We start from the raw sequence: 23,886 nt of genomic DNA on the forward strand, positions 1-23,886 counted from the left end.
ACGTTTTTATTTTATCAAATGTGTCTAACGAGTAATTTAATATTGTTGAGCGATGGGAAAACATTGTTAGAGCACAAATAAAAATATACAAGAACGAAATGTGTATAATACTAAATTAATCCTTGGTAAAAGAAGCGATGCTCCTCCTATTTACTATTTATACTTATTAAGCCACTTTTTAATTATTTATTTATTTTTAATTTTTGTAAACAGATTAAAATAAATTATGCATCTCCGTGTTTTTACACAGAAATAATTAGACTATTAACTTAATTGACCCAAAGTTATAATAATAATGGCCTTTCACAAATTTGATTGTAATTAACAATTTCTATTTCTCATTTTTAAATATAATTTAAATTGAGTATTTTTTAAATTAGAATTAGAGTCATAAAAATGTTCGATATTAAGATTTGATGAAAAAGTTGTAATAACTTATAACGCTATAATAACTTTTCTTAATACTTTTATTTAAAAAATATTTTTGTTAAATGACTATATTGACTAAAACAAGTTACGGTTACACAAAGACTGTCGATAATTCTGTAACAACTCGATTAATGCATTGTTAATTAAAAATAAGATTAAAAAATTTCCAAAAGTATGTTTTAGTTGCACGAGAGAAGTTTTGCCAAAACAAATGTTGAAGATGATTTGTGTGATGAGATTGTCATATTATATTTTTAAATCTTTTTAAACATTCATGTATGGCAAATATATCGTCTTGATAAGAAAAAAAAATAATTGTTGTAATTTATGGAACAGATTAATTGAGGAAAATCAAGATCATCCAGAGATATTAAATATCAATTGCGTTGATCCGTTAAATCGATCAGCATTGATAGCCGCTATTGAAAACGAAAACATTGAACTTATAAAACTGCTGCTCGAACTGGGAATTGAAGTGAAGGTAAATATCATGGGGTCGAAACGTACAGTATCTCTCATAAAAATCATTAGCGACGGTCGCTCCTCTAATTATCACCGTAATGCGTGTTGCGCTGGTACTTATAAAGTTTTCACTATAAGTAAAATAACGTGTAAATTGTAAGTTGTATACCAACATTTAATGTTGTTACATTAAACATCTACATCATATTATGTCTTAGCTATATTCTGATGTTCAAGAGCGTAAAACACTTAAAGCCATAATTCTTTCAGGATGCACTTTTGCATGCTATTAAAGAGGAGTATGTAGAAGCGGTGGAAATCCTGCTAGAATGGGAGGAGAAAATACACAAGCCGGGACAGCCTTATGTAAGTCCGATGCCATTATTTTGTTATATATACACATATAAACAAATATATCTATTTTTAAATTCTGATAGCATAATGTAATCTAAATCTTCAATAAATTTTTAATACAAAATTTTTAGTACAAAACTCTCTATTGATTATATAAAAGTATATAGCTATAATATCACGTGAGGTAATTATTATCCTGCACACTTGAGCCGTGCTACACTTTGTGCATTCCTGTGTACATTTGTGTTAAAATATATTAAGCAATGGGAAGGTACCCTTAATTATTAATTATAAAGATAGAAACATATTTTTATCTTTTCATATTTTCTTTCAGAGTTGGGAAGCCGCAAATTCATCATCGAACTTTACTTCTGATATAACTCCATTGATTTTAGCAGCCCATAAAAATAATTATGAAATACTGAAACTGCTCTTAGATCGTGGCGCGACTCTTCCCACACCTCACGATGCTAGGTATACAAAAGATATGAAACGTATTTAGTAATAATAGTTTTGTAATTGTAAGAAATTCATGATCGAATTTATCAAAGTGACGTCTGTTGAATGTCACTATATACTCTTCTTTGTTATATTACTCAATGTGTTAGATTTTCTCTTTTTTCCCTCTTGATTCAAATTTGTCATCTCTTGATCAGGGGTCGTTTAATTTTGTCTGAATGTCGTGTTGTTTCATTTAGCGCTTACAGAGCTTATAACCATCATTTGTCCTTGTTTAATATTTACTTGTAATATTTTAATAAATAACAAGGATGAAATAATTCCAAGAGCGCTATGAATAACCACTGACTACATTTACACGGTCATCCTTGATCGGATTTAATAACATACGTAATTAGAAACTAACCCATTACAGTCATTCTATTCTTAGAGCAATAGCTATGATTGGTCAGTTTCATAACTACAGATGTTATTAAACCCGATTAAGAGTGTCGTGTAAACGTGGTCATTGAAACGCAGCCGTATATAGTTTAACTAAAAGTGCATATATTTCACTTGGCGTTCACAACGCTCGCTAGAATCATTTTATTCTTGTTATCATCAAAACAAAGATGAAATAATTAATGCATGGGAGTATTGCAAACATTAATTGGAACGCAGGCCAAGTTCCTTTTCGTTGTATAAGTATTCCTTTTAAATATATTCTATAATATGTAAAAGTGTCTACTTTCTGCATTAAATCCTGACAGCAATAATAGTTTTCAATTAATTACTTTATTATTATTTTTTTGTATTTTACATCAAATAAAATACTTAATGATTCGAACTTTTTAGTGCAGATTACGTTAATTAATTTTTTCACCCATATATAAAGTTTGTTGAGATGAGAAGACGCAGCATTGCCATTTTATTGCAGGTGCGGTTGCGATGAATGTGTCATGTCCAGCGAACAAGACTCCCTCCGACACTCGCAGTCTCGAATAAACGCGTACCGAGCACTCACTTCGTCATCTCTAATCGCACTTTCATCGAGAGATCCACTTTTGACGGCTTTCGAGCTTTCATGGGAACTGCGTCGTCTCAGCAGGATGGAGCAAGAATTCCGCGCCCAATACAACGTAATTACTAACTTATTAATTCTTGCCTTTTTTCTTCTTTTGCATATTAATAAGGTGCTCTCCAGGATTAGGAAATAATGATATAAAATTATAGAAATTTATAACTTTTTTATCTGATGTAATATTTGTTGTTCGACAGGTATGAGATATTAGGTTCAGATAAAATCATATAGAATTTCTATTTAATTTCTATAAATTTCTATAAATTTGTATCAAATTTTTTAAGTAAGAACAAAAAGATACCATAAGGGAAAGTTGATCGATTTGAAGGTGCACATATTTATGACGAGCAAAATTTTTCTCATGATCATACTTTTTGAAACTTCAAGATTACCTCTACTTTTTAAAATGGAATTGCGATGATCTTTTTACACGATATTATTCCTCTAATCATTTTGCATATAAAAATGTTAAAGTACGATTATTAAAAAAGAAATAGTTTATGATCGTTATTTAACATTTTATGTGCCAAAAATAAAATATATCTCGTAGGAGAATTCAAACTATTGGATACCTCATGAATTTTTCTAACGAGAAATGTTATATCAAGAATGATAAAGTTCAACAAATTTAATCTAATATTACTCTCAAATACAATGCACATTCATCTATCTTAAAAATAATTATTCATTGGTCCAGGAAATGCGGGAACAAACACAGCAATTTGCAACCTCCTTACTAGATCACGCGCGCACATCTTACGAATTAGAAGTAATGTTAAATTACAATCCTACTGGCGAAAATTGGGACCCTGGGGAGAGACAGACTTTGGATCGTCTCAAACTGGCTATTAAATATAAGCAGAAACAAGTATATATATATATATACATACATATATAAAATCTTCACTTGCATCTTTAGAAACTTTATATGTGTTAATGAGTATACGTATATAAGGCGTGTGCGTGCGGGTGTGTGTGTGTGTGTGTGTGTGTGTGTGTGTGTGTGTGTGTGTGCGCGCGCGCGCGTGTGTAGAGTAAATTTTTTATAATGCGATTTAGCAATAGAATTGTACGAGCGCAATATTTTTAACAATATAAGACAAATAGCCAAGCAGGACACGAGCGTTCCTCGTTATTTATATAATATATTTTTGTTAAAGTTCGTCTCTCATCCAAATGTGCAACAATTATTAGCTGCTATTTGGTATGACGGTCTTCCGGGATTCAGAAGGAAAAATATGATAGCACAGTTGATGGAAGTTGCCAAACTTGGAGCAATGTTTCCGGTTTATAGTATTATTTATATGATAGCCCCCTCTTCGCAAATGGGATCGTTTATGAAGAAGCCATTCGTCAAATTTATATGTCATTCTGCATCATATGCTTTTTTTTTAAGTATGATATGTTCCTATTTATTTTGCGTGTGTTAATTTTTATTGAAATAAACTCTCAAATATTTATTTTTTAAGTGCTACTCGGTATGGCATCGCAAAGAATTGAATATTTATTAATCGAATTGTTTGGTACCGAGTGGATGCGAGAAATACTTGCTAACTGGAAAAAACGGGAACGTGGCTGCATTCCGGGTTTTGTCGAGACAGGCGTGGTCATCTATGTGATAAGTAACTAAATCCTGATATTAAAAATTATTTAGTTAGAAGTATAGGATTCTAAAAAATGTAACAAAATGCGATAATCCGAATATAGGTTAATAAGAGCACGGCGATAGGTAATGCAAATAAATATTCAGTATGCAATTCAAATGTTACGTCAAAACTTTGAAGATTTATTTAAATTTAGTTGGAGAGAGAAAAGATACGAAAGAGTAAATATGGAAAAGCGTCATTGTTAAGCAAACTCTATCTCGCAGGTAGAGGCACAGAGAGATGTTGCAAATTGAACATATTTTTATAACTCTGGAATATAAAACAACGTCCTGAAAATAACACTATGAGTGGGTTTGGGAAGACGCTATAAATGCAACGCTGTTCAACTAATAGCGCAATAGTGTTCACCAAGCACCATAAACAATAAATGTAGTCTCGATTTAGGTTAAAAAATGGAGCATAAGATAACATTTTATAAAAAATAGAATACATATTTATAAAATAAATTATGTAATATCAAATTTTTTCAAGAGTTATGGAGGAAGAAAGATTATCATTTTATGTAATTATAGTATATGAAAGGTGTGAAAAACAGAACAGTTTTAACTTTTTGATATACTAAAACTCAAGAACTATCCATTATTGAGCCAAATTGTATTTTATTTTTTGTTTATCACATTATAAATATGAGCTATACAGTATATGAGAAAACAAACTCATTTTACCGATCCAAATTTTCCATACAATTAGTGCGGAGTTTTTGCTAATCTAAATCTCATTTACTAAAATTTTTAAGAAAAATATATAAGTTAGGAAATTATTATTTGTATATAAAAATTATTTATTTAGATTTAAATAAATATATAGAATTTTTACACAAACAATTAATTTTATCTTAATAACAAAAATGATTTACAGTTTGCCGAAAAATGACGTTATAAATTATCTTGACAATTTACTTCTTTTCATTTTTAATGCATTTGTAGGTTTAATCATCGGCGAGATTAAGACTTTATGGGCAGATGGGTTAATTGAGTATATATCAGATTTGTGGAACATTGTGGATTTCATTCAAAATACATTTTACGTAATCTGGATAAGTATGCGTATTACGGCTTGGTGGATAGTACAGGTATAGGTTTGCATATATCTGCATTCTAAAATTAATTGAATAATTACCTTAAAGACACACAATTGATTGTAGAATAATTTGAATATATAAGAACGTTTTTTGTGAAATGTGCTGTGTTGAATTTAACACAAATCTTCCAATTGTGTAGATAGAATATTGGGATGGTTTAGATCCTTGGTACCCAAGAGATAAGTGGCACGCATTCGATCCAATGCTGCTTTCAGAAGGAGCATTCGCAGCCGGAATGATATTTAGGTAATTTCTGTAAACGCGCGCGCATTTGGGAAATGTTTTTTATCGATTAATATTCAACCCACACGTCATACGCATGGATGTATTTCAGCTTTCTAAAACTTGTCCATATATTCAGCGTGAATCCTCATCTTGGGCCGCTCCAGATTTCCCTCGGGAGGATGATAATAGATATTATCAAGTTCTTTTTCATCTACACCCTCGTGCTATTCGCCTTTGGCTGCGGTAAGTAACGCATCTGCCCGATTTAGTCATTCACCGAAGTTTCGTTATTCATAAGCCTTGTCATACGTACTAATTAAAAAATCATCCCACTTTTACTTCTTGGACAATACTGGTAATCTCCTGGTTCAGTGCGATCGCAAAGTGGAAAAAATGTAAAGCAGGATGACGCCTTAAATTTATGTTTTATTTTTAGGCATGAATCAGTTGATGTGGTATTATGCTGACTTAGAAAAAAAGAAATGCTATCACATATCCGACGAGCTGCCGGATTTCGATAATCAGGAGAAAGCCTGCTCCATATGGAGAAGATTTACCAAGTACGAAGACCGAAAATACTCATTTCTGTAGAAATTTCCGACAAGAGATTTAATTTGATTTCTGCTTTCAGCTTGTTCGAGACATCACAATCTCTCTTTTGGGCAAGTTTTGGCATGATTGATTTAATGTCGTTCGATCTGACAGGCATTAAAAGCTTTACACGATTCTGGGCGCTTCTCATGTTTGGTTCTTATTCCGTGATAAACGTCATTGTGCTATTGAATATGCTGATTGCTATGATGTCTAATTCTTATCAAATTATTTCGGTAGAATCAGTCAATTTTTTTTAAGATATCTTGTCAGTAAATATATATAAAAATTATTCAAGGAAGAGCAAGAAGTGTCTGTATGGACAAATTGAAGAAGAAATTTGCAAATTTATTTCAGAAAGCAGTAAATTTCTCTCAATGAGAAATTATTTTCCTTTTTTTAAGTTATTTAAATAGATTTTCATTTAAGCCTTTTATATTTATATTTAATTTGAACATACAAATCTCCTGTCTTTCTTTAATTAATTTTTATATTATAAATTTTTATAATAATTTTTTATAGTAATTTTTATAATTATTTAATTTTTACACAATATTGTTTGTTAAAATTGACATTTAACACCTCACATCAGTTATATATTTTTAGGAAAGATCTGATACAGAATGGAAATTTGCCAGGAGCCATTTATGGATGAGTTATTTCGAGGATGGCGATACTGTACCACCGCCATTTAATATGATTCCAACAAATAAAACTTTCCGAAAGCTATTCAAATGTAGAGGCAGCGATCATTCCACAAAATCTTTTATAGTAAACAATTTTTATCTATTAAAGTATTTCAAAATAACAGAATGTTCTTTTCATTAATTCCATTTGCTCAATTTGCATTTTTCAAAAAAATTTATGAAACTCATTTGAAACTACAATTCATTTTTGTACGTATAATTTTATATTTAACGATTATAAATAAGAAATTTTTGACGAATTATATCCTATTACAAAAAATAAAATAACAAAATTGTATTCTTTTGTATTCTTCTAATTTTAAAATGGATTGCATTTTAACAAACTGTTTATTTAAAATAATATATAGAAGAATAAGACTCCTAAGAAATTGACAATTTTATTGACAATTTCATGAGTCTTTACGTTTAATTGTATTCACGCTGGCTGAAAGAATGCGAAAAGATATACGTATCGGACAACTCCTTTTTCATTAATATCGAAATTATTCGACGCATTTTACTATTGACAGTTATTAATTCAAAACAAAATTATTTATATTATTTAATTATTTCATTTCAGAAAAAATCTCGAGAGAAAGCTATGATTAGACATGACACTGTAGTGCGTCTACTTATACGTCGTTATGTGACGGCCGAACAAAGGAAACGAGATGAGTTTGGAATTACGGAAGATGATGTCAGGGAAATTCGCCAGGACATTTCGAGTTTTCGATATGATCTGATCGATATCCTTAGGAAAAACGGAATGTGCACACCAATGCTCGATAAAGAAGAAACAAATAGTCAGTATATTTACATGTAATCAACCTATCATTTATATAATAATCGATCATAAATGTATTTTGTCTCGTGAAGAATCATTTTCTATTATTTTGCGCCTATCAGCTATTCTTTTCGATCACTCGGATCGTTTATTTGTTTCGCTTCGCGTCGAGTTCGGTCGAATTTACTCGTCGATTTTCGGAAGCACTGAATTTGTATGATTCGCCTAAAAGTAAGATTTCATTCTTTTGGAGTGAAAGTTTACTCAAAGAAATGAAGTCTCACTCCAAAAAAAAGAGTGAAATTCCATAATTCCTTTGGAGTGAATCTCATTCCAAGAGTGAAATTTTACTCTAAAAAAGAATGAAAATCTACCATTCTCGTTCGAAATTTTCATTCTTTTTTTCAAGATTAGCTCAATTTTTATTCCAAAAAATTTAGAGAGTAGATCTTCAGATCAATTCAATAAATGTTTAGATAGTAGACGTCGCCTACGAAATCGGCCCAAAATGTATAGATCATTGCGAGTATTTTAAAGTAATGCATTTTAAAAGCAAGTACACTTATAGAATATAATTTTTTATACTTTTAAAGTACCCGGGAAAAAAGGCAAAGTGATGGAACGCCGACTCCAGAAAGATTTCCAGATCGGTATTGTGGAGGGCATCGTGCAAGCTGTTATTCAAAGCGAAAAAGAGCCAAAGGACGTGTTTAGTCAAATCGCAAGGGCGATTGGACGGAAAGGGAGCGGAGTCGGTAAAAAGGACTGGAACGCCGTAGTAAGGCAAAGCACCATCGCCATGGATCCTATCGGAAGTACAAATGAAGCGATGCAACGTCAAACCCGGCGTAGTTTACGTCGCCAACTGCGACATCAGCCGGATTCCGATCTAGCATCCATGGATCCGAAACGGCTGCTCGACTATAATCCGAATCTCTCGGATTTCACTCCGATTACTAGAATAGCCTATGCCAAGTTCATGCTAAGCAAGAACAAACCGGATGAGCAGCTCGATGGTACATTTATGTTTAAATTCTTTATCATTGATGTTATCTGATACCTTCTTGGTTTCCAATTTAAACTTCACTTACAGAGACGTCGAAATAAATTCCATGTAATATCTTGCATCAATCTTTTATCGATATATGAATTTTTTGTCAAGTTTAAATTAACTTTCTCATAAAAAATTTAATAAATTGACATGTACTTCTTTACAATTCTTATTTAACTTTCAAATAATTGCATGAGACTTTTTTAATCTTAAATCCTTCCAATGCTTTCTCTCATCGACTAAGAGCCTTATAATTTTATAATTTTTTATTTAAATATTATTTATTCGCAGAAACAAATGATAATGAAACTGAGGAGACTCCTCGAAGAAGCAGTAAAGTTATGATGACGGAAACTTCTACGAATGTGGTTCCACGATCACCCATTGAAACGTTTAAGAAAAGTCTATTAAAGTCTACAAACAGTAGTGTGAACAAACAAGCAGGACTCATTGCTAAAGCTGAAGTTAAATCACCATCACCTGAGGATTTCGTAGGAGAAGAAATAAGTAAGCAATCGATATCATCTGCTACGTTCAATCAAGAGAAAAAAGTCGAAGAAACGGAAAATGTCCAAGAGCAACAGCAAAAAGAAAATGAAGAAATAAGCGAAAGAGAAACATTAGACGAGCAAAAGGAAGAAGAGACGGAAAATGTCCAAGAGCAACAGCGAGAAGAAAATGAAGTAACGACCGAAAGAGAAATATTAAACGAGCAAAAGAAAAATGATAAGCGTCAACAGTCGAAAAATACAAAGGGAAATAATAGTGATAACACTGGACAGACCTCGGAAGTAGATAAGAAAATTGATACGAAAAAATATGTCGAATCTGACATAACAGGAAAGAAATTTGAAGTTCCAGTTCAAACTACAAAATTGCAAGGAAAGTCAAAAGCGACCGGTCGAGTAATAGGAGGTTGGATTTAATTGAACATTTTGATGCGCTCCAGCAAGAGACACAGTGTAACATAGTGATCATTTCATCTTTGTTTATCATTGACAAACAACAAAGATACTATGATTCACTGTGTTACACTGTGTCGTCTGTGTCTTCTGTTGAAAGCATTATTTATCTTATTAATTAAATAAATATCTATTTAAAATTATTTATATATTTTTTTATTTAAATATATAAATATTTAAATATATAGCTTATTAAACTTAAATATATCTCCTTTTATAGAACTTCGTATTTATTTTTAACGTCTATTAATGATGTACTTACATCAACAAGCATTAAGCACTAATTGTATTGTTACGTAAAATTTACAGATTTTAACGTCATTCAGCATCATTAAGATCGTTCTAAGATGCAAAAAAAGATCAAATTGTTAAATTGCTAATATCAATTTAACTCGTGATATTACTGCGGTAGAGTTCGCGTTTTAAGACCGAAAAATCATTCCGGCAGTTTAAAGGACTACATATTATATATAATTCATACAGAATTATACAAGCACTTAAGATCCAGCTAGTTACTATTAAAGGCATTTATTTCTATTGATTGTGTTTTTACATGTACAGTCGGATAAGATTTATTATTTAATTTTGTTAAATAAGTTTAATTTAATTAATGTCAATCTTAATTTAAAAAGTGATATCAAATTACAAAACTTCTCAATGAGATTAGATTATTTGTAACAATGGAAATTCCGTTGAATAAAAAATTGACTGTACAGTGTTCATGAATACGATAAGTAGATGACTCGTATTGATGGATGTAATTAGCTCTATCGGTTTTCCTTGTTTATTCTTATATGCCCGTAATGTCACGTACAAGCGATAAGACGGTTTTTAATTTTGATGATTCTTATCAGTAGGACAATATACACGTCATAAACGATGCTGTATTTAGATAGCGAATGTAACATAAATAACATGTGATAAATACAATTATATATTTAAAATAATTTTAGCAATTGATATTTACAACGCGTCCTTTAATATGTACATTTGCCGCAGAACAATCTTAAGAAAGGCCTAAAATATGAAAATAGCAAAATTAATAATAAGAAGTGCTTGTGTTTTATCTATTAACTCGCATTGTTACATTATTGCTAAATTAATTCCTTCTGCGTTAAAAAATTTGTATATTACTACATGTATAACGTTTGTGTAATGCTTCTTTCCTCTTATGGAAGAATTGCTTCTCGGAAAGATAAAGTTTTTGTGCCATTCAGTATGTTATTTAGTGAAATTAAACGATATAAGCATTTTTTCGCATTATGAGATTAACAGTATAAATATTAATATTACTGATTGAATACCTTCGTTTTTGCTTATCCACTCCTTTCATTTTTATTCCGTTAGCAGCGCGCTTCTTCATTCTGTTAACTTTTTTATCTTCCTGTAATGTGATATATCATATACTGTGACATTATCACATTCAATGTATCATATGAGGTAATATGACCCATGGTGGAAGAAACCCAAATGTGTTATTGCACAAACATTTTCTAACAACTAGGACCATTCCTAGATTCATTGCTCCCGGGTACAAATATCCCGCAACCACCATTTTATTTCACGTTGCAAATCCAAGTGATTTTTGTTAATCTTTATATAGTGAAAATAAATAACTTTTTCGCGCAATTCCCTTATCGACTGAACAGCGGAAAAATTCGAAATGATTCCTATCTTAATCCAATCCAAATCCAAGCAGAACAGCAAGTTACGATAACGTTAAAATAACATTAAAACGAATCAGAAATGATTGAAAAATGACTTTTATCATTTTGGAGTCAATATGATATCATAATGATTCGTTGTTCTGTTTGGGAAGCCACTTTGAGATGATTACACGTACATATTGTTACATCGATAATTGATACAAATCAAGCAACTTATTACAAACATTTAACAATTTATTGCACAAGCGTTCCTCAAATATTTAATAATACACATACAGCTGCAGATTGTTTTTTCGTATTTATATTTCACAGAGTACTCAAACTATAGAGATGAAGCACAATATATTCGACAGCGTATATCACAAAATGAAAAATCTGATATACCAGAGAGTCTGAGAGCGATAATAATTAACTGTTACCAAATCCTATAAGTAATGTCTACGATTTTGGGATTCTCTGCTATATGCTATTACATGGTAAGACATGAGACAAAGGCAATCAAACGTTTTTATCTAACTGATCTAATAGCATAGAAGAAAATTACAAAATCGTGGATACTACTTACGATTTCCGATTTGCTAAATTGTGATCATGACATAAAATTAATGAATGCTTACATCTTTAAGTTCACCGACCAAATACTTTTTGAGCATCTTTGTCGCATCTGAAGAATGTCCGGATTCATCAAATCCACTAGTCGCGTCTTTTCCTGCGTATTCGTCGATTAATTCTGAACCACCAGGATGCTGTAAATAATTTCTCCCTATACTTAATTTAAATCTAATTTATTAATTTATTTTTATGTACAAAGGGGATAAGATCAAATGTTTCGATCAGATTTTGAGATTTTTATATACAGAGAAAACAATGTAATTGGCCTACTTATTACAGAAAACTCTTGAAATAAGCTACAAGAATATGCAATAAAAAATACTTCTATAGAGGATTACATTAAAAAATGTTATGTAACCTTGAGGAATTTGATCTTAAGAACATCTTAAGCTCAACAAAGGTCATCATCTTCTTTCCTCCTCAAAACTCTACAATTTTTGTGTGTGTCTGAAATATTTTTCTCTAAACCTCCACAATTTCCAAATATTTGACTGTCAAATATAAAATGACACCCGTCCATATATTCTTTCTCTATACGTACAATTTTGATATTAATGTTATTGATATTTTCTTTTTAGTTAAAATTTTTAAGTTCTTTTTACATAATTCAATTTTTTTTGCTTATAAAGGCATTAAAATAAAATGATGAAGAAATTAATCATTCATAAAATGTCTTATATCTTATATTTTAATATATTTTTATGTAAAATATAAAATATTATGTACAATATTTATTTTCTAATCTTATTTTAATGCTTTTTTTATATATAGAATATAGAAAGAATTTAATATATGTAAAAAAAAATTTAATTGCATTTAGGAAAAAATATACAATTTTACAATATATGTACCTCTTGCATATATTCCGTTACATCGTAAATGTTATCATGGATGACGATCCAGGTTTTCGCTCCGTTTTTGCCGTTACATTTCGCAACATCAGCGAGCGAATAGCAAATTGTCGAATAGGACATTCTTCAACTAAATTTTGCGAGAAGAGAGAACTTGTTCACATCCGCAATACAAGTAAAATGTTGCCGATGCTCCGAGGACTACGGTACTCTCGGAAAATACGAAAGATAAGCATATCGCGATTTAGAAAGGAATGTAATATTGTATCTATAGATAACTGTGATTCTATTTTCTTATTGTCTCAATTCATTATTTTATCGTGCAACTGATGCAAAAATGTCACATTGTTGTAACTTTCCCATAGATCGCAATTGTAATTTATTATATCAATTATTAATGATGTACGTCACGAAAACGCATTCGCGATGTATTATCAAAGGCGCAACAACAAGAAATGTATTCAGTTTTAATTGCACATTCTACTCAATTGTGCTTATTTAAAAAAAGTAAAAATTCAAGTAAAAGTTTTATATTTTTGAAAAGGAAACTAAGATGTTTCATGATGGAAGAGACACCACCATAGACTTCTTCCTTCATAAAATGCTTAATTTGCTTCGCGAAGTATATTATATATATCTGATATTCAGATATTTGAGAATAGAATATTGCTCGCAAGTAAGAGTGTGGTGCTCGTAAGAGGACGAATACAGGAAAAGGAAATATTATAGCAACACATATCTACAGATAAGATGTTGTGAAAAGTGAAAGAATAAAATATATATAGGCTATGTTCATAGTTTTTATTTTAAAACCATCTTAAGTAATGTTTTGTATGGATTTTCTACAATAAGCAGTTATCTAAGCTTTAATCTGAAACCGTAAGAAATTGATCAATCATAATCAATTCTTCTTCTCACATTCGACTGTAACCGGTCAATTTCTTACGACTTAAGACTTAAAGATAGTGGCTTATTGTAGAAAGCCCATTAATTAATTTATTAATACGGCTCCGATTAGCTTATAGATTGTAACAGCTTAAGACTGTACTTAAGACGGTCTTATAAATAAAAACCGACTATAAATACTAATATAATTATTTTATTTTTACAAAATAATTTAATAGGAGTCAAAATAGTAGGAATTAAATAATCAATGGTAAAGAGAAAATTCCTAATTTCTAAAAATAATTTGTTTACCTTATACGTATATTATAGAAATAACAATACATATATGCATATGCTGCATAATTAAATGTTCATGTTATTGTACAAAATAATTATTAAATTTTTTTTATCTTACTTTATATTAAGATCCAACCGAGGATTCATACCATTTCGACTTTTTCAAATCAATTCCTTTTAACTTGTTTCTATAATTATTTAGAAGCTTATTGAAATTTGCATCATCTGCATCAAACTTCTTCGTTTTTTTCAACTAAAAAAAATAATATAAGTTATAAAATCCGTATTCTGATATTCACTGTCAATGGTGAAAATTTATAATGCACGTAATATATACCAGATTTTAAGCACTGACATTAAAAGGCAACCAAAAAAATCCATAAATAAAAAAATTCTATATAACTAAAATAAATTTATTGTACAAAAAATTTATTTTAGTCATATATTTAAATTAAATTAAATAAAAAAACTATAATTAATATCTTACTGGCACGCTGTCTTGTCTTTTCTTTATCTTTTCTTGTTTTACAATGTTGAATTGCTTAGCCGCTTTATTCAGCTTCTTCTGCTTTTTTACGGACATCGTATGTAATTCGGCTTGTGACTTGAGATTAAAGTTTGACCTTAATTTATCCTGACCTAATTTGCTGATCATGCCTGCATATGATCTTTCTTCTTGATCATTTAATTTTCTAACTTTAACTCGTTTAGTTGGAATTTCTTCCTTGTCCTCATTTTTCTTTTTATCTTTGTTTCCAGACCACAACGGATTGTGCTCGCGACTTTTTTGAATTCTTCTTTCTTTCGCATTCACTAAGATACGATTTTCTATTGAGAATCCAACTATAGGTCTCTATATCAAATTTATAAACTAATATATAAAAGGTCGAAATAATTAATAATAATAAAAATAAAATTATAATCTTACTCTGCTTTTAGAAAATATATTTGGATTGTTGTTTATACTTCTTAAAGCTTTAAGTGCATCTTCGTGAGAAGTAAATGTAACAAAGCCATACTCTTTTGATTTTCCTTTCCCCGTCGCATCAATGTTTTTCAAATCACGCATAACTCGCGCCTTAAAAATTGCAAATAAAATTAATTAATGCCTATATAATTTCAAATGTCATTAGAAAAGTAATACTTATATATTCTAAATAAAATTACTTCTTTAATTATAGCCTTAGGACCACTGTGATTTTTAAATAACTGTCTAAGTTTTTCGTTATCAAAATTGGAAGGTAAATTATGAACAGCCAGCCGCACTCTCGATACAAACATATTCAAGTTACGTAACATCTGTGATTTCCATTGCTCTAATTTCAAACGTTTTTCCATATCGGATACTGACACTTCCGCTGCAGCTGGACTTTTGGCAAGCACAACTAAAAAGCAACAACGGTGATGTTAAAATTACTTTATATAGCATAATAATATTTTACAATCAGATCATTACCTCCTTCTTTGATAAGATATAAATTCCTAGAATCTTTAATTTTTTGTCCTTTTAAATTCTTTTTGTCTTCAACTTCATTTCTACGTAATGCTCTGTGAGCTTCGATTATTTGCTCACGTAAACGTAATTCAGTTCCAGCTGACAAACAATTTTCGGCGTCTTCAACACGCTGCATAATAAAATATTTCTTATAATGATAAACAAAACTAAATTAAATGATTTCAAACATACATCTAAAGATAAATCGTCAATATTTATCGAATGAACTACTCTTACTTGAAATTTAACAAATGCGGTGCCTCTAGAATATTCGGTTAAAGGATCTATACACACGAGAGCATAGTAGACAGGTCCAAATTGCTCCATACACTTTTTAAGTTCGTCATTTTTTACAGAGAATGGTATATTTTTCAGAAAAATTGTTTTTCCTTCATTAACATCATTAGACACTCGATTTGAACGTTTTACAGAATATTTTTCTTCATGATCAATATTTTCTTCTTTAATAACAGATCTATCAATTACATTGGAATCATTATCATCATTACTGTCATCACTTTCATCTTCATCATCAGTATCTTCTGCTTCGTGTATTTTTATCTCATCATCAGATTCAGTCTCCTCTTTTATACTTTCCACTGTAACTTCTCTAGAAATTGTAAAACTATTTTTAAAAAGGAAAGACAGAGAGAAACAAATTATTTAGAGAAAACTAAAATAAACAATTTAAGAAATATATAGATAATATCCAGGATTGGCAAAGTTACTTTATAACTCGTTGCCGTTACCATTATTTTTTCTAAAAAGTAACTCGTTGCCATTATTAAAAAATTAACGAGTCTATTCTTCTTACTTTTTTTTAATAGATATACAAATTTTTTTTTTTGCAGTAAATATAAATAGAAAATCATAGAATTCTGTCTTCTAGTAAAAAAATAAGATTCAAAATCTGATAAATGTATATTAAAAAAATAAAATTTTAATAAAACTTTAGATTAAGATAGACCTCATCAATTTCAATGATCTTTACATATGTTGTTACATTCTAACACAGTTCAAGATACACAGTTTTAGATACCTATCTGATTCAGCATCATCATTTTTAGTGTTAGAAGATGCATTTATTTCTGAAATATTATGTACTTCATCCTCGTCAATAGGTTCAGTTTTAACTTCTACCTTCATGTCATTTGTATCGCTTTGAAAAAACTTTGTTTTAGGAACAGCCCAGTCGACTATCATAGGCCTGTTTAAAAGAGGTAGCATATTTGCATAATGTATAGCCTTTGCAGCATTTTGTACAATATTATATTGTAAGAACGCAACTCCAGCTGGTTTACCATCAGGTTTGGTCAAAATCTTTATTTCCTCTATTTCGCCATATTGAGCAAAATGTTCTTTCAAATGAACTTCTGTAACCTACAAAGAAATTGAAGACTGTAGCCAAATGTAATCAAAAAAAGAAACATCTTTCATAATACATAACAAATACCTGAAAAGCTAAATTTCTTATTACAATTCTGGCTCGTTTCTTTTGTTTTCTCATCTTGTGTAACTTTCTTATCTTTTGTTTTCTCAAGTTACTCTTCTCTTTTGTGATCTTTCTCTGATTATTACTAATGTCATCGTTTTCTTTTTGAGTATCCTGAGAAGGTCCTTCATCTTTATCAATTTCTTGATTTTCAGCAATACTTTTTTCAAGTTTTTCAGAGGATTTGAGTTTTGATATAGCCCAGTTACTGCTTATGTTCCTTCCTAAAATGAGCAATGCATGTTGTGTATGTCAAAATCATTTTTTTTTAAGCTTGATTTTATAAATACCAAGGAACTCCTTTTTATTCGTATTAAATATCGCTTTTGAAGCATCTTCAACACGTTTAAAGTCTATGAAACATCCCACTGGATTTCCATCTGGACGCTTCAAAAAGTTTATTTCTTTGATTTCACCAAATGGCTCGTAAAATTTCTTTACATCTTCTTCCGTTGCCTAAGAAAATATAAGTATTATATACTAAATTAATTTATGTAAAAAGAATAAAATATTAGTAGATGGAATTCTTCCTTCTAAAATTAAAATACATTTAATTTTTCTATTTTATGTTGAATGAGATATTCACACATGTATACCTTAAAAGATAAATTCTTCACAATTATTCGAGAATTCTGTTCGTTTATGTTTGCAGTATCCGTTACTTTTACTTCAGAACTTTTTGCCCTTCTTAATTTAGCCTTCTTTCGATACATCCAAGATAATTTTTTTCCCTTTTCCCTTTTTTGTCCTAAATAATATAAATGCTACTTACACAAATTGAACTAAATCATCGTTTTTATATATATTGAGCTATTAAAGTTCTTACCATAAGATGGTTTACCCATTTTTTAAATGTCAATTTTTTGTAACAAAATATATTCGTAATTCAGAGCAAAATAATATCAAACTCAGATACAAAACGTCATAATTTACAATAATCGATTTATAATCACATGAATAAAATATCCAGTTCTTTTTTTTTCTCCAAGTTTCTTTCGGAAGGAGGTTAAGTATATCTTTAACTTCTCCTTCAGATTATGTAGAAAGATCGTCTCTATTTCCAATCCCAGTATTCTTGTATTAGTTTTATATACCACTTTTCTTTTCTTTTTAATAAAATTGTATAAGATTTTGTAAATTAAATCTTCCCTCAGCGTCCAAATACAGTTCTTCAGTACAATACAACTGAATACGACCACATGTGATCATTAATCAAGTAGACAACAGGTCTGTTCTTTTTCCACTCCAAGTTCCAAAAACACTCCAGCAGTGTACTCCATGAACTGAAGTACACTGGTGCAATAAATTAAAATGAAATAGCTATAATTTGTTTCATTCTAACTAATTGCACTTAAAATGAAAAAAATATATGTTCGATATTTGTCAAAAGCGAGAAAAAAAAGGCCCAGTTTCACAACGGTTAACTCTTAACCAAAGAGTTCTAGTACAGTCCAGTGCAGGAACAAGGTCTGTTCGCCTAGCTTACACTTTTTTATACTTTTTTATACTTTTTACATTAAAAATGAGATATAGTTAGTGCTAAAAAGAGAGAAAGCGAAGATGCTGAGTGTAAAAAGTGTAAAATCGGAATCGACGAAGTGTAAAAAAAGCGAAATCGCCCATACACTACCGCCAGTACATCTATTTTCAATTTGAGAACTATATGACTATACATTTTCTGACACTATCGGTAAAATTGTATTGTCAAAAGTAGATGTAGTTCGTCTTGTACTAAATCCACAGGACAGAAGCATACCGATTATTCATGGCTATGTTCCGATTCCCACTCGAATGTCACCCAGGTATTATTCCATCCTTGTTATTTACCGAACGTTAAATAAGGATGATATGATACCCGGAGAACATCACTGAAGAACACTAATTCATCAATGGTGTTCTCAAGATTCATCACTGAATCTTCGAAGTGGTGGCAAATTTTTAGTTTTTATCAAATATAATTACTAGTATATATCAAAATCTCTATAATACTTTCGCTAATTGTTTAATTACTATTTAAAAAAAAAATATTATTTGTAAGTTGTGATTTTAGGTGTATCTATATAAAGATACACCTTTAATAATGGGTCCTAAAATTATCCATTATAATTGTTATAATTTTACATGTAATTTTTTTACAGTGCATTTGTAAAATGCAATTATTCCATTCATGTTCGAATCTGTCCCGTTAAATACTTTACGAAATCAACGAATTTTAATCTTTTGAGGATCGGAACTTTCTAATAAAGTAATTTAATAAAGACTTTGTTTTCTAAAGAGGACACTAAATTAATTTCTGGTCTCAGAATTCTAAAATTTAAATTTCAACTCTGAAAATAAAAATCAGAGCGTAAGTCAAATATAATGGGAGAGTAACACAAGCGTAAACAGAACTTCTAGAAGATGAAAATTGTAACAATAAAATGTGTTAAAAGAAGCATTTACTCTTCTTTTACATTTTGATGTTTAAATTTTGGCCTCCTAAAAGTTTTGGTTACGCTTCTGTTACTCTTCCATTACATCTAATTTACGCTTCTATTTTTATTTTCATCAGAGAAAAAATTATCTGATTATTGTGCTATGTGATTTTAGAAGATTCTTAGTATTTCTGAATTTGAATATAGTCTAAAAATATCAAATTTTTAAAAAGACAATATCTGCATGAAGGAGGCTCTAGTGTCACAATGTTTAAAATCAGAGTTTGAAAGTTAGTTTGGAAATCAGTACCTATTCAAAGCGAAATTGGAAATTTGATGTTACTTCGGAATTAAAAATTTTCTAAAACCGAGTTTTATGATAATCAAATTACTTTTTTGAAATTCCGTTTGTCATACTAAATCTACTATTTTAAATTTTTTAATTTTTACCTCAATTCGAATAATTTTATCAAATTATCCTACAAGTCAAACTTCATAAAAATTCAGCAAGTAATTTATGAAATAAAAAAGCGACTCCAAACGAAATCGTCGGTCCACAAAGAGTTAATTACGTAAAACTATTTTAAAATATATTATAGATAGTGAATCGAAAATTTATTAAAGTGTATAGTGTATACACACGGAAAAAAACGATTACGGTTGTCACGACTAAAAATCGCTCATCAATACATTTTTTGGTTATAAGAACTATAATATAATTGTAATAACCGTAAGATTGGCATATTTTAATGATTATGGCTGTAAAAAAGAATACGTCTATCTTACGATTATCATAACCAGATGTATTGATGAGCGTAAATTACTTCCGGTTGTGGCCATAACATTTTTTTTGTGCGCGAAATTTATTTTATAATTATTAAATAAATAGGATTAAATAAATAAAATAAGAGATAAATAGAATTGATATTGTGTTATATAAATTATGGTATGCATATTCGTAACAGATACGGCGGCCATTTAAGAAGAATGTAACGGAATAAATATCAATGGAGTGTCTGTGCGACAGCTCGTAATTCGAGAATCGCATGCAGAAAACTGCCGATTTTACGCGCACTTCCGCCGTCCTCGAGACGTGTACAGAAAACACCGAAAAATTTATCGTATTATTTCTATAATTGCCTAAGGCGCAATAATTCATGTAAATAATTCATAAAAAAAAAGGAGAGATGTGTGGAAAGGATTACATACCGACGAGATTTTTTTCTGTGAAAATCAACTATTTTGTATGATTCTGTATGTACGATGTATCAATCATTTAGATTTATTAGACTTAGATTCTAAGTAACGTGTTTTAGCATAAGTTTACAATCGTGTGAATAAGAAATCAATGCTTTTGTTATAAGTTCACATTTTATATCGCTTAATTTCACCTTCAAGTTAAGTTTTCTAAAATTTCTCTATTTTCTAACGCTAATCTTTAGAAATTCGATAGATCTATAAAACTCGCCAGAGAATCAGGCATACGTAACTAAATTTATCCTAATCAGATTTAACTTATTCATTTTAAGGAAACGGATGTATGCAATGCTATATATATAATGTATGTCCATTATATATTATTATTAAATCTATGCATACATGTATTCAGGTATGTACATAATATACTAATAAAATTAGCATACATCCGTTACCCCAATAAAAATGTTGATTTATCACTCACCAACCCGATGCGCAACAGTGGAGTTACATCTGCAACGTCGCTATTTCGTCGATGATTCTGTAACAAATAAATTAAAATCCAAATTAAAACAGAGTAAAGAAACAATCATTATTTTAATTGCTATATAAACGCATGCAGTTTGCTGAAAAATAATCATGCAATTTTGAATATATAATTTTTGTAAGTATCAAATTTTGTACCCATTATTTAATTAAATATAGTTTTTTTTTAATTAGATATAATTTAATTAGATATAAAACAACTATATATTTACTAAAATAATTATATATATTCTCTAAAGAAGATCTTAGCAAAAATAAATTTGAATAAAATTTTAAAGGATTATTTAAATTATTTAAAAATTTTATACAAAATTTTTGCTAAGATCTTTAGAGAATATATATAATTATTTTATCTAAATTAGATAAAAGGTGCGTTGTTACTTAAAAATTACTTTGAAATTTTATACACAATTATTTTTGCCAAGATCTTCGTTAAAAAATATATATAATTATTTTAGAGAATATAAATAATTACTTTAGAGAATATATAATTATTTTACAGAATTATTGTACAGAATATATAACTATTTAAATCATTTTATTTAACAATGATTTAAAAATAAACATTTTAAAATAATTATCAAATAACATGATTTAAAAACAAGAAAAAAAGGTTAATTTTACACAAGTAAAAAATATTTACCGCAAAGTTGCTCCACCGGTGCCCGATGTCTCTCCCAGACCTCCTCCTCCTCTCAGAGTTGGGTTGTCCTCTCGCACTGTACACTCGCGTAAAACACTCGCGTAAAACACTCGCGTAAAACACTCGCGTAAAATTGAATAATGGACTATAATCGCGCGCGGACTATAATCTGAGTCCGACAACTTGAACGGCACTCCCGAAACAAGTGCGCGACGCGACGAACCGGCTGCGGTTCGTTTATTTTCAAATCGGCGACGAGGGTACGTTAACTTTTCTGTTGGATTTTTCCACGAAGGGAACGATTAACTACGCGTAAAGGCGTAAACGTAAACACGACGCGCACTTGTTTGCCGCTCCGTGCCACCCCGTGCCAACCGTCCCCCCCCCCAAGGTCGCGCGTCAACTGTCTCACTGTTGAAATACACATTTACCAAATAAAATATTCTTAACATTTTTGATGTTTTCCGATTAATACAATTTATATCATACAAATTCCGCGCAGTTATACACAGTATTTTTAATAAAAGATTAACGCCATGCTGGTTTTTTTATTTTTAAATTACTGAATTCAATCATTTTGTCTTATTCTAAAAATGATAGAGTTATTTAGTATTCATTTTAAATAACTACATTTCTAACTTATTTCTTATTTAATATTTTATAAGTTTCCGGAAACTATTTTGTATTTTTTATTTTAAACTAGTCGTATATATTCTTTATCGATTCCTACATTTTTGTATTTTAAATAAGTTTCTAAAACTTATTTTATATTCTTTATTTTAAATAATTCGTAAGTTATTTTACCGAGCCATGAGCAATATTATACGTAAGTTTAAAAAATTTCTAAAATACAGAATAATTTGTAGTAATATATAGTAGTGTCTTAAATTAATTTATTAATCGAAAAATTAAATAATGATTAACATAACTTTTAGTCAAAGGTGTATTTAGAACAAATTGTTTCACGATATTAAAAAAATTTGCATATATCTTTACATAAAGAACATATAAAATATCTTATTAATCTTTATTTAAGTATGAATCATTAATTTAAACATAATGTTGAAATACCAAAAATACTCCACGCGAATAATTATATTAATTACGTTTAAAAGAATTAATTTATTTCACATAATATAAAGAAATCAAAGTTTTCAATATATTAATATACAGGGCTCGGTCGTATTTAGGAAATAAAGATATTTAAAATGCATTTTGAATAAAAAAGATAAAAGAGTCATTTAAAATTTATTATTTTAAATAACTTCTTCCAACTTATTTCTTAACTCTTAGTGCATACCTTAATTTTAGATAACTTTATGTGATTCGTAGATATTTAATTTTTATAAAATAATGCGATATTCGGAGCGATTCGTAAAACCTCCTGTCTCCCTCCGAGATCGCCGAGCGAATGCCGAAGTGATGACGCAGTCAACCTCGCCGCACGATACGCTCCCCTTCCAGTTCGCCGGGCGCTCCCCCCTCCCCTCACTTTTCGCCCGGCGCTTCCCCTTGTTGTTCGCCGTTCGGATACCGAGAAATGTCGCGTTTAAAAAATATTCACGGTTTATTCAATTATTCGTATTTTACATAATTTTAATAAACGGATATCGTCGTACATTTCGCGCTTTATACTTTTGGTATCTCTGAAATTTGTTCAATCCTATTTTACTTGCACATGGCTCTTTTAAACGTAATTAATAATTATTCATAATTAATAATTATTGAGGTATTTTGATATTTCAACATTATGTCTTAATTTTTATTATTCTTTTTAATGATTTATACTTAAATAAATGTTGATAAAATATTCTATATATGTATGTTCTTTATATAAAGATATATGCAAATTTTCTTAATATCGTGAAACAATTTGTACTAAATATTAGTTTTGGCTAAAAGTATTGAATATTTTGTCAATTATTATTTAATTTTTCAGTTAATAAATTAATTTAAGATATTTTTACTTTTACTGT

At 29.7% G+C, this 23,886-nt stretch overlaps 3 protein-coding genes across 3 annotated transcripts in view; 1 reads left to right on the plus strand and 2 right to left on the minus strand.

Annotated features, from left to right (window-relative positions):
• The window catches only part of LOC108752530 (transient receptor potential protein-like), an 11,291-nt gene extending 1,439 nt beyond the window's left edge, over positions 1–9,852 (plus strand). The window contains exons 2-17 of the mRNA XM_018493382.1: positions 766–910; positions 1,162–1,257; positions 1,580–1,719; positions 2,621–2,822; positions 3,462–3,632; positions 3,925–4,159; positions 4,234–4,386; positions 5,358–5,503; positions 5,652–5,758; positions 5,847–5,980; positions 6,174–6,297; positions 6,369–6,564; positions 6,935–7,099; positions 7,595–7,817; positions 8,392–8,814; positions 9,141–9,852. Of these exons, the coding sequence (XP_018348884.1) occupies positions 766–910; positions 1,162–1,257; positions 1,580–1,719; positions 2,621–2,822; positions 3,462–3,632; positions 3,925–4,159; positions 4,234–4,386; positions 5,358–5,503; positions 5,652–5,758; positions 5,847–5,980; positions 6,174–6,297; positions 6,369–6,564; positions 6,935–7,099; positions 7,595–7,817; positions 8,392–8,814; positions 9,141–9,775 (3,295 nt within the window). The 3' untranslated portion in view covers positions 9,776–9,852. The remainder of the gene's footprint in view (positions 1–765; positions 911–1,161; positions 1,258–1,579; positions 1,720–2,620; positions 2,823–3,461; positions 3,633–3,924; positions 4,160–4,233; positions 4,387–5,357; positions 5,504–5,651; positions 5,759–5,846; positions 5,981–6,173; positions 6,298–6,368; positions 6,565–6,934; positions 7,100–7,594; positions 7,818–8,391; positions 8,815–9,140) is intronic.
• A 765-nt stretch (positions 9,853–10,617) lies between these two features.
• On the minus strand, positions 10,618–13,208 carry LOC108752079 (cytochrome b5-like). The gene is made up of 4 exons (XM_018492698.1): positions 12,942–13,208; positions 12,096–12,224; positions 11,116–11,195; positions 10,618–10,828 (listed from the first exon to the last, which is right to left on the minus strand). Exons 1-4 carry the CDS (start codon positions 13,062–13,064, stop codon positions 10,789–10,791), a joined length of 372 nt encoding a protein of 123 aa, XP_018348200.1. The 5' UTR covers positions 13,065–13,208; the 3' UTR covers positions 10,618–10,788.
• A 1,024-nt stretch (positions 13,209–14,232) lies between these two features.
• Positions 14,233–17,974, minus strand: LOC108751885 (RNA-binding protein 28). Its single transcript, XM_018492362.1, has 11 exons — positions 17,937–17,974; positions 17,707–17,858; positions 17,401–17,566; positions 17,072–17,334; positions 16,658–16,998; positions 15,856–16,228; positions 15,580–15,748; positions 15,291–15,508; positions 15,052–15,201; positions 14,611–14,976; positions 14,233–14,376 (listed from the first exon to the last, which is right to left on the minus strand). The coding sequence occupies exons 1-11, from the start codon at positions 17,953–17,955 to the stop codon at positions 14,248–14,250; spliced, it is 2,346 nt and encodes a 781-aa protein (XP_018347864.1). The 5' UTR covers positions 17,956–17,974; the 3' UTR covers positions 14,233–14,247.
• Between the last annotated feature and the right edge of the window lie 5,912 nt (positions 17,975–23,886).

The sequence above is a fragment of the Trachymyrmex septentrionalis genome, unplaced genomic scaffold (genome assembly GCF_001594115.1).
Source record: "Trachymyrmex septentrionalis isolate Tsep2-gDNA-1 unplaced genomic scaffold, Tsep1.0 scaffold112, whole genome shotgun sequence".
Taxonomy (NCBI): domain Eukaryota; kingdom Metazoa; phylum Arthropoda; class Insecta; order Hymenoptera; family Formicidae; genus Trachymyrmex; species Trachymyrmex septentrionalis.

What these genes read in the sequence shown, in the direction of transcription:
- LOC108751885 (XM_018492362.1), bottom strand. An exon ending in GAATAAAAAGGAGTTCCTTG is followed by an intron (nt 17,335 to 17,400) that starts GTATTTATAAAA and finishes TGCTCATTTTAG; the next exon opens with GAAGGAACATAAGCAGTAAC. An exon ending in TAAGAAATTTAGCTTTTCAG is followed by an intron (nt 16,999 to 17,071) that starts GTATTTGTTATG and finishes ATTTCTTTGTAG; the next exon opens with GTTACAGAAGTTCATTTGAA.
- LOC108752079 (XM_018492698.1), bottom strand. Translation starts at nt 13,064, where the DNA reads ATGTCCTATTCGACAATTTGCTATTCGCTCGCTGATGTTGCGAAATGT. An exon ending in TAACGGAATATATGCAAGAG is followed by an intron (nt 12,225 to 12,941) that starts GTACATATATTG and finishes AATTATTTACAG; the next exon opens with CATCCTGGTGGTTCAGAATT. An exon ending in GTGGATAAGCAAAAACGAAG is followed by an intron (nt 10,829 to 11,115) that starts GTATTCAATCAG and finishes TTCATATTTTAG; the next exon opens with GCCTTTCTTAAGATTGTTCT.